Raw genomic sequence first — 16710 nt, 5'->3', positions numbered from 1 at the left:
TACAGTATTTAAACACACCTTTTGTTGGCTGCTGGAGGGGGTCAGTGTGTCCGACTCCCCCTGCCACTCAGGACAAAGGTCATGGGCTTGCATCCATAAGCCATCCTTTGGGCCAAAGAGAGCAAAGATTAATGGCACTCAACTGGTAATTGAGACATCAGAAACATGTTCAGTTGCCAGCCGTGCTGCTCTTTATGTTTTATTGATAAGCATCAATCTGACAATTTGGGGCCCTTGCGTAAATCTGACGTGCTCACCAGCTGTACTCAAGTGTAAGAAATGTGGCTCTAGACCAGGGATCACCAAATCTGGACCTCCTGGGCCAGTGTCCTGCCAGTTTTCAGTGTGTCCCTGCTCCAACACACCTGACTCATATAGCTCCAACAGCCTATGAAGTTCTCCATAATGACTCATTTATTCAAATCAGGTGTGTTGGAGAAGGGAAACTTCGAAAAACGGTAGGACACAGGCCCAATAGGTCTGGATTTGGTTATCCTTGATCTAGACCTTTTGAATTATAAAACAAGGAAACTTTAGAGAAAAAAATATAGAAGTGCACCTAATCTTCTTGTTCTGCTGTTTATATTTGTGAAATAGATTATTATGATGTGGTGCAGGGTGATTTTTCTGCATTAAAAGCATGCATGCTGCATTATGAGAGATGGCTGATGCAATCATAATTAAGGCTTGTCCTTGCTAGAACTGCAGATGCGTCTCTTTTGTTGATGGCAGCTGCCAGCAGGTGGTGCCAGAAGGAAACGTCACAAGTCAAAGGGGGTGTAACAAACATAATCTACATCTCTGTGCATGTGGGCTCTTCTTCCTCCTCCTCCTTCCCTTCTTCCTTCTCCTCCCTCCTCCTCTCCCTCCAATTCCCCCTTTTAAAGAGCGTTTTATAATTAAAATGTGGGCGTCTCAGCCAGTACATACAGCATGTTCAGTTCAGAAAAGCATGCTCAGGGCTATTTTTAGTCATCTTTGATCCCTCAGCAGTCACACAGGAAAAGCCACTGATGGCAGCAGCCCTTATACATGTAGGCTAGTTGATATACTATCTGTGCCAATCATTTCTTTACACCTAGCCTGTGCGGGGGTAGAGATGGGAGGCCTGACTGGTGAGCAGAAACAGTCCCTGTGTGTTTAAAGTTCACACTGGGCCATATGGTCCCCACAGTAGGGGATGTTGGTAGAATTATTCACACGGAGCACTCTGAATCACCAAGATCCCGGTATCAACCTCCAAGATAAGGAGAATGTCTCAAAGGCTTTGTGCTCCGGCTTCAAATCTCAATCCTCAAGAGAACACCAGAAGCCCCATCCATGCTTACATACTCTTTCTTCCCCCTCTTCTGCGTCAATGTGTCCCTCTTTCTCTCTTTCATATCCTCAAACACACACACACTCTCCCACATCCACAATGTGCAGTGTGACAAACAACGCCACCTTCTGCAGCGTGAAGCCAAAAACCTGTGACATTTTAGAAGAAATAATATGAACTCATCCTCCATGACCAGATTTTACCCCCACCATATAATCCTTGAGTGCAGCCTAATTAAGTACAAACAGCAGTCTTCAGCTCATGCCAACAAATGTGCTGTTGCTTCTGCTGGATCGGCTGTTTATTAAAGGGATGCACATTTGTTGTTTCTGCATTCTAATGCAATTACTCACCCATTATGACCATGTAATTGTGCAGTCATTAATTGTGCATCCAGTCCGTAATGTGGCTGAAGTGGCTTTTTTTTGTTCTTTTTTTTTTATACAGTGAGACTCAAGGTGGATTTTCTCAGCTGAACTTGCCCAAATGGATTTAGATACCGGAACGGCAGAAATATCATGATGTCTTTGTGCAAATCAACATTCATCCCTGACTGTAGTCTATTAGAAGATGTCAGAGGACAGGGAACAAGGGCTCAGTTGCTGTTTGAATCATGACTCATTTGTGTTCAGCACTTGTATGTGCCTCATTCTTTGCCATCTATTCCCATCCTGCCCTAATGTTCCAGTGATAAGAATGTCCTATTCATTCTGTGTATCTCACCGGTTGCTTCAGAGAGAGAGACTCTACAGGCATTGAATGACAAGCACATCTATTTCTGAGAGGAAGCACAAGCATGGTAGAAGATAATTATTGATTTGAAATAAGAAAAGATAAGACTCAACCTTGAGCAGCCCAGTGATAGCATACAGCAGAGAATAATTAATGGGCCTGTCTTGTGTAGGGACAAGCTTTCACACTGAGACGAGCGTATTGATTTTAAACAGATAAACTGCGTAACCCTTTGTGAAGGGTTTGACAAACAATTTAATTGGGGGGGGGGACAACAATATTCTTCACCCTTTCCATCTCCCTTTCATCACGTCCCTGAGCTGTTTTTCCTGCGCCTGACCTATGGAAACAATTACTGTGCATCAGGCTTCGTACTGCCTCCAGACTACCAAGGAAGGCTGGTGTAGGATGCATGTACTGATTGGGGAATCTAATCAATGCTGGAACTTGTCTCCACTCCAGATGCTTTTGTTGAAACTGGGATTACCAAAGACTTTTAGCTGCATTTCTCCCTCTCTGCCTCTGTCAGATAGAGAGAAGATGGATCTGCCTGTTTAAATGTACCTGCCTGCTATAGTTGGAGCAGAGATAATTTACTGTTCCTCTACAACCCACCTCCTTCCTAATCCCCTAAGGAGAGCAGCAAAGATGCCCCAGTCCTCTAACCGCTTTGCTTGCCCCCTCCTGATTAGCGATAGGGGCCGTTTGATCATGTTTCTCTGCCTGTCCTTGTGATTTGTAAGCTGTTTAAACGTGAATGAGGCAATTAAATAAGAACGAACGGCATGTAGGAGAGTGGGTGCCACGGTGATCATTAACGATAAATTACCCTGGTGTGCACTCAAACACTCGGGAGGACTTTTTAGGCAGACCACTCCGGAGGATCCAGATCCAATCTAGCCATTGATTAACAGAGACTTGTTCTTCCTGTGAAATCACTCGACAGGGATTTTAGGGCACTCATGCGGTCTTATCGAGATAGGCTAACATCAAAGGCGAATGAAGAGGGATTGGGTAAATGGGTTCCCCTTGCCCTCCATGTAAGAGAGTTAGAGGAGCAAATCTTGAATTATTGCCTCATGTAAATAATCTACTTGGCTTGTTTTTTTGGTGAGGTGAAAGAGGAACTCGTGAGTCACCCGGGGTAAAGAACACTCAAAGTACTTTGGAAGCTCTCATATTTCCCTTGATGGGAAACAACGGTGGGGGCTCCATCCCCAGGAATGTAAACAACTCAGTGTTCCTGACTTGTGTGATCTACCCTAACAATTTGAATGTGTTAAGCTGAGGCACTGTTGAGATATTTGTTTTCAAGGAGGACTCTCATTTCCTCTAAATACAAATATTGTATTCAGTAGCTTGATTCATCTAATTTGGATATGATTTGATTTAAGCTGAATAAATAAGTGCCATGATTAGTCTCAGTTGGAAGGTATAAAATAGAAAAATTGCAGATTTTTAGTTGAAGAGTGGTATTTTATCAAAATGTCACAGGCAGCCTCTTGTAAATTACATGTAATATAACACAGTCTTACCATATATTAGAGGAATGCATAGCATAGTTGAAATTGCTCTTCTATTGAACAACACTAGCAGGTTTTAAAAGCTGAGGTTTGAAGCTGAGGACATTCTGTTCAAAACAATTTCTTTTCCTCTGCTCCCTCCCATCATAGAGTGAGCTTAGACTGCAGTAGATGGAAAGGGATTTTCTATCCCTAAATGGCTACGGGGGCCGTTTACGGTGTCACTACTATGGGATCACATGATGTTTGAGGGTCTAAAGGTCTCGAGGCAGCTGCTCCTTTTCGGATGGGATTTTTTGAGGCGTCCAAGAGCAGGGCCCCATGCTGTCTGCACTGAAAGGTGGAGCAAATACTTCTAGTGAGGGGGGGGCTCAAATCCTTAGAAGCTGTGTGTCTATTCGAAATGGGTCTGGAGTCCCTCGGCTGCCTTCATGTTATAAACACCCACAGTGCTCAAATTCTTCTTTTGTCAAGGAGTCATAACAGGTGTCTCAGGAAGGATTTTTTTCCCCGGTTAGCATATTTTCCACTTGCATGGAAAGTTTTTTTCTTTATTAAGAACATTCTGCCCTGGGTAGACCCCTTGCCTTGAGACATATGTAGACTTTCTTTGAAGCAGTTAAGGTTACTTTCACACAAGCTCAAAATTTGGCCATGCCTAGTTAAGCCAGGTTGTGTTGAAGTATTGAACTCCTCTTGCTCACGCATTGGTAAGCCATGATGCACTTTGCATACAGTGTTTGCATCATGGTGTGTTGCAAATATCTATAATAGATATCACATATTTCTCATTAAACATCAAAATTCAAGCTAGCTCCTTCATAACAGGCAACCCTGAAAATGTTTTTTAAATCCTTACATGCACATGACATAACCCGAACTCTAGCATTTTCACAACTACTTTTGCTCTGTTAATTAAAGTTGAATTTGCACACAGGGCCAGTGGGAATGGTGCGGTCCAGCTTGAGATTCATAGCATGTTATTTGAATTTTTTAACGCTGATGTAAACACATGTACAAATGGACAGTCTTTAATGTACAGCTGAGAGAGAAAGAGGAAAAAAAAGCCTGGCACCTCTTAATATGCCATATCATCTTGACTGCAGTTGGGTCAATTACCTTGGCAGGGTGGACACGTTTATACAGCTAGCCCCCTGGGAGGCTGTTTATGTGAAGGATGTGGAGAATACACATTATTCATGTTCCCAGCTTCCGAGATAAAGCCTTTATCTTGCAGCGGAGTAGAGCTTTGCATCACGTTACGCCTAAACATCGAAGCTATTGATGTCTGAAATGGCAGTATGATGGGAAAATACAAAAAGGATAGAACTGCTTTCAGTATCTCTCTGTGGACCCAAGTGAGTTCCTGTGGTTACGCTCAAAAACTCAGCAATTGTTTACTCCCCATTCCCTAGTGCAATGCCTGTTTTCTTAACTCATTGTGTTTAGTCTGTCATAGTCATTTCTAAACTTTGCCACATGGCTCATACAGCAGATATTTAATCAGAAGTGGTCTCTCCCTAAATAAATTGTCTGACTTTCAGGCTTTTATACACAAGGAAATATTAAAACTTGTTTTTCTAATAGCCCTGAAAACATAGCCTATGAAATGCTAAATACTTGCATCTTTCTGCCATGTTAAAGATAAATAGTTTATTTTATTTCATGCATCCCTTTGAGGGAGCAGTTACAGTTCTTTAGTTACAGCTTTCAGTTCTCATGTTGCTTTAATAATGTATGGCTAACTATAACCATGTGTTCCTTTTTTACTTTTATCAAGCTAACACTAAGACCCCAACTGACTTTTTGCAGCTCTTTATGGTCAAGCATCCATTTTAACTATAGTCAGCATTTTCATGATTTACTATTTTTCGTCTTTGGTAGTTTATATAAACAAGTTGCACCTGGAGTGTCACAGTTGAACGAGTGCAATATAATATTTCTAAGTTTACATACTCATGTATTCTTTACTGCCCAGAATGAATCAATAGAAGCTTAACTAATCTGAAACTGTTTTTAGTACTTTGTGTGTTTAAGAAGGGCCACATGGAGGTATACGTATCAGCACCCTCAACCTGAAGAGTCTGGGTTCAGTTTTGCTGGACAGATTCTCTGTGGACTGTGCATGTTTTCTTCAATCTTTGTGGAGTTTCTGTAGGTTCTGGGGATTTTGAATATGGTTCAAAGTCAGAGATGTTACTCCCAGTTCTAATCTGGTGATGCATTAAAAATGCATAAATAGCTGTTTGTCCCTGTTTTTTCCTACAATAAACCTGCGAGAGAGTAGAGAGAGTAGACCCCACTTCTTGCTTAATGTCAGGTGGGATTGGCTCGGACTCCACAATGGCTCTAGAAAAGGGTAAAGCAGGTGCAACAACCCAGCTGGTTGAAGGACCAAAAGAATTGGTTGTTTTTTTTATTGGTGTTGGACAATTCAGTCCAGCAGACGGTCCTTCTGTGGGGCACAAGACTGCTTAAGATTTGTGGTTAAATGTCAAAATGTCAGCTTACAGTGCATCTTGACTTTGTTTACAACTGGAAGTAGAAATTTCTGCTTGTGGTTGGATTAGCAAAGTATATATTAATACATGTACTAAACAACATCTGCGGCTGAGAGGGAAGGAAGTTTTTCCGCAAGAGGCTAGAGTGTTGCTAAAAATTAGTGCACTTGTTTTAAATAGTTAAATGTCAACACCTAGAATAATTAGCCAAGCATGATAGTTGGTTATGTGGTCAAAATAGGGTAAAATGGGTATCTGTACTGTCGACGTAGTTAGCTAGCTGTTACTTAGCTGTTACTTGTTTAAAGACAGAGGCGCAAGTGTGGCTTTCTAACCAATGAGAGAGCTTGTTGCATTCAAGGAGCAGCTGTGATTGGTTGAACTTGATTTTCACTACTTAAGGCCCCGACGTGTCAAGCAAAAGCTACATGGAGAGGGTAAACCATTAAGAAAATCCAATTTAAAAAAGGATTTAAAAAATTCAGAGAGAAAAGAAAATGAAAATGGACAAAGTGATTACCCTTTTTAATTGTTTGAAATAGAAAAGTAATTATAACCAAATTTATTGATTTGAAATTATTTATTTCTCCTTTTAAAAATAGAATTTGAAAATACATTTACAAATCATAGTATTTAATACTGAATATTTTGCCATGCAGTTCCTCTTGAATATTTCTATTTAAAATGTGTAATTACAAAACACTTTGCAATTTAATTTATTTTTTGTATGAATTAATTGTTGAATTTGAAAAAATATTTAGCAGTCTATATTTTTATTTCACAATAATTACTCATCATGGAACACGGTGTACATCTGAGTTAATAAATGATATACAGTACCAATCAAAAGGTGGGGCACCCTTTCCCATTAAATCTAATGAGTAAATGTGTGTAAACTTTTGGCAGGTTTTGTATGGTGGATTCATCTTACTTTCATAAGTTCTGTCACATTTTCATAACCCCTGTGGTTGTCACATCTGCTCTTCATTTATGCCTGTACATCCCCTACTGTTAGAATTTTTATTGACTAATTTGTGGTGCAAATGAAGTGCAGTTTCTCCTCACTCTTACACATCTTCTATTAAACATGGAGAAACCTGTTGTATACCCATGTTGCAGGTATTTGGAGGTATCATGTCTCTGTCTAACTGCTTTGTTCTCATGAACGTGCTGTCTTTACATTACATCTGATGCAAACCTTTCGGACTCCAGGGAAGATTCATTCAAATTTGGTGCTCACAAGTCCAGAAAAAGATAATGGTACAGAATCCTTTATGCTACTTAGATGAGAATGTGTCTGATCATCCATAAGTTTCTTCACAGCAACATGAATATTTTAGGTGTTGTCTGCTGCTGTAGCTTAGACTTTGACAATAAAGCCAAAAAACACAAACACGCATTTTTATTAGATTTCTGCAAATTTTTTATCTGTTACTCTTCATCTGGACAGATGTAGATATAAACTGCAACTTGACTGGCAACTCTTGAAATTTTTCTGTTTCAGGTTTGAAGAGATCATCAAGAGGAACAAAGTTGAATACCATGCTGGTGGTTCTACCCAGAACTCAGTGAAAATTGCTCAGGTTAGTCTTCTCTGGCTCTCTGCAGTGTGTCTGAATGTGTTTTGAATATACAATAGTATACTTGTAGCCTTTAGATTTGTCAGTCGGGCAACCCTGGGAATACAAGAACATAACTGCACAGCACATTGACACATTTTAGCTGCTGTGAATTCATCAGACCTGCCACGGAAAGTGAAAGGCGGGGAGGATTAATAATATTTACAGTGTTATCTAGTTGGCCTAATTTCCTGAGACATATCAAGCATCAATTAGGGAGAATTACAAGTAGATGCAATTAACATGTCACAACAAATTATATCAAACAAATGCTGATCTTCTCCCTGGCTGTTAGACACATCCGCGCATCTAAAAGAAATTGGTGATTGTCCAAATTTAAAGTGACAATCTGAACTCCAAAAGATTATTAAATGAATCACTTTTTTTTTTTTTTAAGTGACTGCAGCATGTCTGAATTTGACATAGGTTGATTAGTTGCTGATACGGCTTGGGTCTGTTTGCAGTAAACAAAGAAAAAGCATCTAGCTGAAAAATAATTCTCTTCTAAGGAGGAGAAATGAGTGCAGAAGCTAATTGAGAGGCTGATGTCTGAAAGCAGAGAGTCTTTCTTGACTGTGGGTTTTTGTTTTCATGTCAGTGCGGTGTGCAGATTGCATGTATACCCATGTGCTTGTGTGTGTTTGTGTGTATTTAGCAAAAGATAGATACAGAGCGAGGGAAAAGAGAGCAGGCAGGCCCTCAGGCTGCCACCATCTCTGTGCTTTGGAGACAGTAAACATCCTTTAAAAAGAGACGTGGAGCTGTGCACCTCCGTACAAACACTCTTTAATTATCAAGATCACAAGCGTTTGCATAAAACTGAGTCACTCACAGACATTTACTGTCAACTTAGTTTTATTCTCTGGGCAACAATTCCTTCTTTTTTAAAAATTATTCTGCTTTAAACAATGCTGAGCTCACTTTTCTTCTTGAGCAAATTACAAGCTTAAAAATGTGACAGCTAAATTTTCAACAGGAGACTGTTTCCTCCACCTGTCACAACTCAAGCTACAGCAAGAAAGGCAAGTATTCAGTTTGGTCTTCCTCAGTTAAGACATAGGCACTGACAATCATTTTTCATGTTTAATTTAAGAGGACACTGTAGGATTTGCCCCAAGCTGCAAATCAGCTCCAATGTGAAATCAGATGGAGAAAGACTTTTAATGCAGGCCCTAGCTCGAGGAGAAGCCGTCATGGCCTCTGTGCCCTGCGAGAAGCATTTAGTCAAGTAAATTGGCCTCCTAATGGCATAGCAGGCCCTAGTCAAATGTTATTCTAATGTGTTTATTTGGATATTTACCCCCTTCTGAGGAAAGATGTAGGGTTGATTCTGAAATGCTTCAGATAACAAGAGTGTTTTCGTCCCACACCTTTAAGTCTGAAGAAACAGTTTTCGTCAATATATGCCTTGAAGCACAAACTTTTCCACATTTCACTTTCAGTTGATGGTGTTCTTTTATGAAAAATGTATAATGCATAACCGGCTCCCAGATTATCACATTGTAGCACCTGCAATATGTGAAACTTCAAACCCTGTTGTATTGTGGAAGCTGAACCTTCAAACACGAATGATATGCGCTGCAGCCCTGAATCCACATCAAAGGGGCCCAGAGACTAAATGAGATGCTCGATCCAGGGCAGGTTTGCTTAGGAGCACCATCACCGCTGGAGGAGGGAGAGAGGTGTTCAGAGGCTTTGCACAGGAATCGCTACACATGCTGGGAAAAACCCAGGGTGTGGGAGGATCAATGTCTTCGCCAGTAGAACTAGTACTTCCCTCTAAAACCCAGCCGCTTCATCTGAGGCTGTAATAGGTTAAATACTGCCTCTTCATCCAAGTTCAGATTTCTGTACTATCAAGGAAAACGTAAACCTCAGCTTTAGGAAGATGCAGAATCAATGGTAATTGGATTTAGTCAAATGAGAATTGACTAAGAACAAGCTTAGATGGATAAGTGTTGTTTCCCTCTAAACACTGTTTCTGCCCTACTCTTTGATTGTTGGCATGGTTTGCGATTTATCAATGGCTTTAAGTCAATGCTATTTCAATTTATTGCCATTATTCATATTCAAATCAGACATTATGACAAACTACAGGTCTCAAAATAGATATTAGAACACATTTGTGCTTTTACAGCTGTGTACAAGTGCTCCTGGATAAGCCTTAGATTGCAAGCATGTATGCAGAGCTCTCTGGCTCTGATTCTTTAGAAAAAAAGTGTGATGATAGAAGCAGGTTGGAGGTTGTTGCCTTTGCCCAGACTCTAACAAACACCATGCCCTGAAGGGGCATCCAACATAAAGGCTTACTTACTGGATGTTGCAGGGCTGTAAGGTAACAAAAACCAGCCCAGTGCTGCCTGCTCACATACAGCCTCACACATCAAAGGGGCTTTGGCTGAGATAGGGCACGGCGGGAAACAACAGTCATCTTTTTCTTTTTTTTCTTTTAGTTATTTGCAAAGTTGAAGGGGGGAAATGTGGCTTTTCTGAGCATCTGATCCAAAATTTGGTACTGCCAAGCACTGGTGGTGTTTATCACAGGTGACAGAATTGGTCGGGGGAGTCAGTTGACTGGGGGGCTGTATCAAGAAGCACAGTCAATTCATTTAGACAGAACATCAAAGTCCTCCAACAGCTCCTAAGGGCCCAGAGATTGAAGTCTGAGCAGAGACAGGCTCATAGGGAGTTATTGCTGCTGTGAGGGAAGTAGATCCTACTCTGACTGCCTTGTGTAAACCGTGCGCTCTCATTAGCTTCCCCACAAATCAACACCATTGACATATTGTAATCCTGTGCATTGTAAGCAGACTTTATACTCATTCACCAAACAGAAAAATGACTTTGTCTAAGTGCCTTAGCTGTAAATGTGTCACAAAAAGTTATGATTAATTATGTTCTCTTTTCTTTATTTAGATTGTGTGCAGTTTTTGCAATCTACATCATCAATTCACTGTGATGTCCTAATTATTGTTTAGAGAGGCTTTTGAAAAATCTACTGCCTCTGTCATGGTTATGATGCCTGTTTAACATTTCCTCAGACTTGGTCAGTCGTGGTACGGGTGAATGGGGCCCAGCCTCGGTTGTTGGCTCTGAGCTCCTAATTGAAAACGCATGTGCGCCACACAGTTGAAAGTTGTATTTAAATAACAGAAAGAAAAAAAAATCCCACAGCACCACTTGACTTCGAGAAAGTTCCTTACCAGCTCATATTTTGCAGCAAAGTACTTAAACTGGTTTTGATGTCTCATTGAAGGCTGTGACTTATTTCTCTGGGTGAAAATATTCCATGACCTAATGTTTGGCTTTTACCGCTCGTTTTGTTAGATAAATAAAGAATGGCAACTTGCCTCCATTTGAATGGGCCAAATGAAGAAATGCCTATGTCTGGTACCACTTAGAGAAAAGAGGACAGTTAAGGAGAAAGAGTAGAGCTTTTGTGTTCAAACTATGTGAGTGAACTTTCAGGAGGATGTGCTTATATACTCTAAAAGGGGGCATTTGTAATTTTTCTGTCACACTCTGTTTTTACTTTTTCTTCCCGCACTTAATGATCGCCATTAAAACAAATATGCTTTGTCTGTGAAGAGACCTAGAGGGGGTTTGAAACATTTGATGCTGGCTCATATACTTGAGTTTCTGGGGGTTTTGATCAAATTAAGAGAGGTTGTACTTGCGCAGATCGTGGCACAGCTGTGCCAAAATGAGCACACTAATGACCGATTTAAACCCGAACCCTGGTGGGCCTTTGAGTTTCACGCCACAGAAATCAACCCTCTCAAGTATGTGCCTGTTGTTAAAGCAAAACCCTCTTGTTTGTTTTAAGACAGGTTAATTGCAGAACCACTATTGGCACCCACTCTAAGCCGTTTTATGGCACCGGGGTCTTGTCGTTTCCTTCCTATTATGAAGCAGAGAAAGGTCACAGTCTGTTAAGCTTCTCGTGAGAGATGCATGAATCCAAATGGATTTTTTTTTCCTTTTTCATTCCCATCTCCGCTCACTCTAGGCATTCCAGGTGTGCAAGTATGCACTTGAGAAGAGGGGGGGCGGCGGTTGCCATTGTTTTTCTCGGCACAAGCGGCGGAAGCAAAGAACGCCTCATTCGCTTTGATGAGCGATGTGTTCATGCGTGGGCTTCAATGTCACCCGCCATGAGGCAGCTGTGAAGTCGCAGCTCATGTCTGTGGTGCCATTTACTCAATGATAAAGTGGGGAGATCTCTGTTGGTTCCACATTCACCTCCCCTTTACACACTTGTACACACACTGTTTGAGCATGTGTTCCTCCCACCTTAACTGTATTATGACTGCAAGTCACAGCCAATACTAGCATTTATTAAATCTCAAGCTCTCTGATCACAATGATGAAGGCTGAGTGGGTGATTATGCAAGGCTTTGTCATCAGAAAGCATTAGGAGATGATGGCCCCCGCTTGGCACTGCCTTTTTTCTTGCTCTGAAATGTGACTTTCCCACAAAAACAATTAGTTTGATTCAATTTCCCTCTCAGATTCTCATGGTATTGTTGCCTAAACATAAATAGTCACATTTCGCCATATAGGTGACATATCAACATCCTTTTTGAAGTTAATTTGCCATCAAATTCATGACTTAATTCAGGCTGCCAAAGGGAAGACGTGGGGAGTAGATTGTAACTCATAAGTATGCATTGGAAAGAGTGTTGATTAACATTGAGGGCTCGAGAGACAGACACACTCAATGTGTATCATCTACCCTCAGAGGCTGGCACTGGAATTGAATGTGATATCTTGCATAACGTGTCCTTGCTTTAAGTCCTTGGTTCCAGGCTCAGGAAGAAAAGCCACACCATTGGTTCGCTTGCTTTTTGCTTGGCCGTTGTACAGCTGCCCAGGCTCCAGGCAAACTCTGAGTAAAATCTGAAAGGACTTGTGAAGTAGACGGTAGTACACATATCTGGCAGCATTCTCACGTCAAATTACAGGAAGATGTTTTGTGCAGGACACTTGATATGCTAGAAATGCAATTGAAATGTGCTTCCAAAAGCAAGCACTTTAATGTATGTTGCACAGGAGAAGAGAGGGGGGCGGGGGGAAATATGTCCTCAAAAGACTGTGAGAACATTTCAGACTGTAAACAATGCTTCATTAAACCAGCCATTGTTTGAATTATCTTTTGACACAGGTCAAATAACTGGTGAATGAAAGGATGATTGTGCATTTTACACAACTGTTCCACATTTTTGTAGCAGTATTGAACGATGCCCCTCTCTCATATTTCCCCACAGAATGCCTGTGGCAGTAGTATTTATTTGGCACATTCTCAGCATGCTCCCACTCTTGCGGTTGAAGTGTTGCATAGCAACTGAGAAAAACAGCTTTAAATATTTTGGTTAAAAAGGTTTTAAGAAAATAAAGAACAGCCTGCAATTACTGTTCATTTCTCCCGAGTTCATAAGTTTAAGGAGCTGCAGAATTGCGCCAAGTAATAAATGAAATACCGAATTTGGCTTTGTGTTGGCTTGGAAATAAAAAAAGAAAGACGGTACATCTAGAATATTGCCTCCTCTCATGCCAGTTCATTTTTTTCTGTTTTGTTTATCGAATATATGCTGGCAGCTGTCTGCACCTTCACTAATTCACAACTGTTTTGAAACAAAGCTTGCAGTAGTTTTCAGAGTGCAGCTTGGCTCAGTTTTCAAGCCGACCGAGTATATCTTTGACAGGATGGAAAATGTGTAGGTGAGTGCAAGTTTCAAGTGATGTGCCTCAGGAAAACGGATAGGGATGGAGCGACGGGGATGGGGGCGCATGTGGAGAGAGAGAAGCTGGATGACGCACAGCAGGTGACAGACAGACACTAATAGTAATGGCTCTTATCAGTGCTGCGCTCGCTCCCTCTTTTCACATGGGCTCTGACATCCTCCTCCTACTCCACCCCCTCCATCTAGCAGGGGGTGTTGGGAGCTCGCTGGGTTGTGCAGCCCGTTCAGACGGAAAGAGCCTGCCAAACACCGGTCCCCTCACATATAAATTGCATCATTAACATCGCCTAGATTATTCCAGGCTCTCCCACCGGGTTTATGGCAGCACCGGCTCAACTTAACTATTTGACTCACTGAAGACATTCAGGTTTCCTGAGTGAGCTGTGCTTAGATCTGCTGCAAAATACACCAGTTCTCATCTCACTTAAGGTTTTAAACAAATCCAGAGGAAATGAGTCTGTTTTGTTTTTCACTCACAGAGGCTTATTATATAGTCTGATGTGCTTTATTTTTTATCTTGAGTTGTGAAATGTTGATTTAAAAGTTGTGATGTACACCAAAGGACAGAGGTTTTTATCAGAGCTTGACTATATGGTAAAAATGAGAGCTTAGTGAAGAGGCTAAACTCAGTATCCTAAAGCCTAATGTCTCTGTTTATTCACCAGAACATGGTGTGTTCAGAATAAGTAATAATATTACTGTTAGCTCCATATAAACATGTTTTTTTTTTATTTTGATTTAGGTGTTCTTTAAAATGAAAAGAAACTTTTTAAAGTTCAGTTGCAGCACAATCTTAAATCAAGTTGTATATTAAAAATTATTTACATAAATTAAATTCTCAGTTAGGATGTTTATCTGATGAATATATATATGCATATAGAGTATGTGTATTTTTTTCTGTTTTTATTTTATTTCCTTTATTTCTTTTTAAAGTTTGTTTGTAATGCACTTTAATTGGTTCCTTCACCCCGCTGTGATGCTTTTAATGTTTTATGTAAAGCACTTTGCTATACAAATAAACTTGCCTTGTCCTTAAAAATCCTTTCTACCACCTGTCAGCTACTGTGTTAGAGATGGATCCTGCTCTGATTTGTATTTTAGAGCCTGTTCATAATTTCTTTCACCACGTTCATGGCCCACAAATGATCAGACCTGCGTCTCTGACATCTGCCCAGCACCAGTGATTTAGAGAAGATGTCCCCTTGCTTCCTTTTGCTGTTTAACTCTCACTAGATACCTGAACCCGATCTGTCTTCATAGATTTGTGCATGGCTCTTATGACTACTAGATTTTACAGCTGTTTCACTTGCAAACACCATTAGTACTGAAAAGTTATACAAAAAGTAGGCAACCAATATCTAACTTAAATAGGCTGCTGTTATCCACATTTTTCATTCCTTAGCTTCACGTGACATGAATCTGATTGACATGAGACTGATAAATTTAGCTTATTATTGCTAGTGAGTCCAAAAACAATACTTTTGGGTAAAGATGTGCTAGTGTGAACCATGAACCATTAGTTTCCTCCTTCCCAGCTGAACGATAAACAAACACAACAAGAGAGACGGTACCAGCAACAGAAAAGCCGATCAGCTGATCATCGACAGCCGTCATGATTCACAACAGAAGAGGGAGAGGTATATATATATATATATATTATGCTGGCGAAAAGCAGGTATTGAATCCTCTCACCAGAAAAAGTGTGGGTGTGAAACATCCTCATTACCCATTGGTGTGATACCCTCAAATAAATCCATACAGCCAACAAGCTCACCTTTTTCCATATTGCCTCTAGACACCTTCATGTCTCGCAGTCATTAATGATGGCTGCTGTGCATGCATTATATGCACTGCAAATTTCAACACTATAATTTACATAAATTAGCCACAAACACGTTATTTTTGACAGCCTTACTTTATAAATATTATTGTTTATAGGACCACTCGAATGTTTTAAGTCGCTGTCTTGCTGAAAAACTCACTTTCTCCTGAGATTAAGTTTGATTCAAACATTCTGACATTTTATAAATCAATGCTCATTGTTACATCTATGATGGCCCAGCTGCAGCAAAAAAGGCCCAAACCACAACGCTACCAGCACCATGTCACACAGATGGTGTAAGGTTTTTATCCTGGAATGCTTGTAAATGTAAATAAAACAGAATAAAATGATTAGTAAATCTCACAAGTGTCTATTTTATTCCCAAATTAAACATGGACAACACATCAAATGTTTAAATTGAGACATTTTATGAAAAATATTAGCTCATTTTGTAATTGGTATTATATTTTGGTGCCATATGTTCACCCAACCATTTTTCCAAAAATCTTTTTCCTTTACCTCACAATCTTTTGCCAGATTAGATGGACATCTGTGTGGTTTTCTTTTTTTGTTTTTTTGGGGGGGGGGGTGGGGGAGATCAGTGGGTTTCTCTTGTTGCTCTGCCTTTGACATGATGGATGTTCAGGCTTCTCCTGATGGTTGACTCATGAAAGTTAATATGAAAAGATTTTTAATGTCTTCAAAATTAGCTTGGGTTCCTTTGAGGCCTCAGACTATTGCGTTTAAAATGATCTTTGTTGGTTTGCTATAACAGTGGAGGTTTTTGATAATTTCCTTCTTTTCTATACACTTAGTTTGACTGTGAAATGGTTGCAGAAGCCTTTGTGTCAGAGACTTCAGTAATGTGTTATGAAGACCAGATTTTCAGACATCCTTTCCTAAAATGAAATGAGATGCATTACTTGCAGGAGGTCAAGTGATCTTGCTAATATCAGAAAATTGCTAGTTCGGTCCCCGACTTCCTAGTCTAGATGTTGCAGTGTACCTGGGCAAGATACCTGTAAGGTGCTCCAGATAAAAGTGTTGCTTAATGACAGAATGTAACATAAAAACTATCTTTCCATTCAAGTTAGAGTAATTTGTGTCATATATTTAATCTGCTTTAAAGATTTTTGTGAAAAAAGTGTGAAAAAAAAAATGTACACACTCTCAAGCACCCGAGTCAGATTTCCGCATCAGCAAAGAGGACTTTGATTCATCAAACAACATCTAGTTTCTGAAATTTGATAATTAGCTCCTTTTTTGGTCATATTTTCAAAGAATTTGAATTTTGAAAAAATGTTCCCATAAAAAGGGCAATTTTAAGACGATATCTTTTATTCTATACTATCCTGATAATTGGCCCAATTTAAAGTGTGATCCATTGCTCCAATGAAGGCGGCTCTTAAGCCCAGTTGACATCTGCAGTAGAGCTGGATGGGGCTTCCTCC

At 40.2% G+C, this 16710-nt stretch overlaps 1 protein-coding gene across 2 annotated transcripts in view; it reads left to right on the top strand.

Annotated features, from left to right (window-relative positions):
* LOC121632071 (adenosine kinase-like) overlaps positions 1 to 16710 on the top strand; it is a 120942-nt gene that overhangs the window by 7500 nt on the left and 96732 nt on the right. For both annotated transcript variants that reach the window (XM_041973240.1, XM_041973241.1), the window contains exon 4: positions 7579 to 7657. In XM_041973240.1, the coding sequence (XP_041829174.1) occupies positions 7579 to 7657 (79 nt within the window). The remainder of the gene's footprint in view (positions 1 to 7578; positions 7658 to 16710) is intronic.

Source organism: Melanotaenia boesemani, chromosome 21 (assembly GCF_017639745.1).
Source record: "Melanotaenia boesemani isolate fMelBoe1 chromosome 21, fMelBoe1.pri, whole genome shotgun sequence".
NCBI classification, from domain to species: domain Eukaryota; kingdom Metazoa; phylum Chordata; class Actinopteri; order Atheriniformes; family Melanotaeniidae; genus Melanotaenia; species Melanotaenia boesemani.
This window is presented reverse-complemented; position numbering and strand designations above follow the sequence as displayed.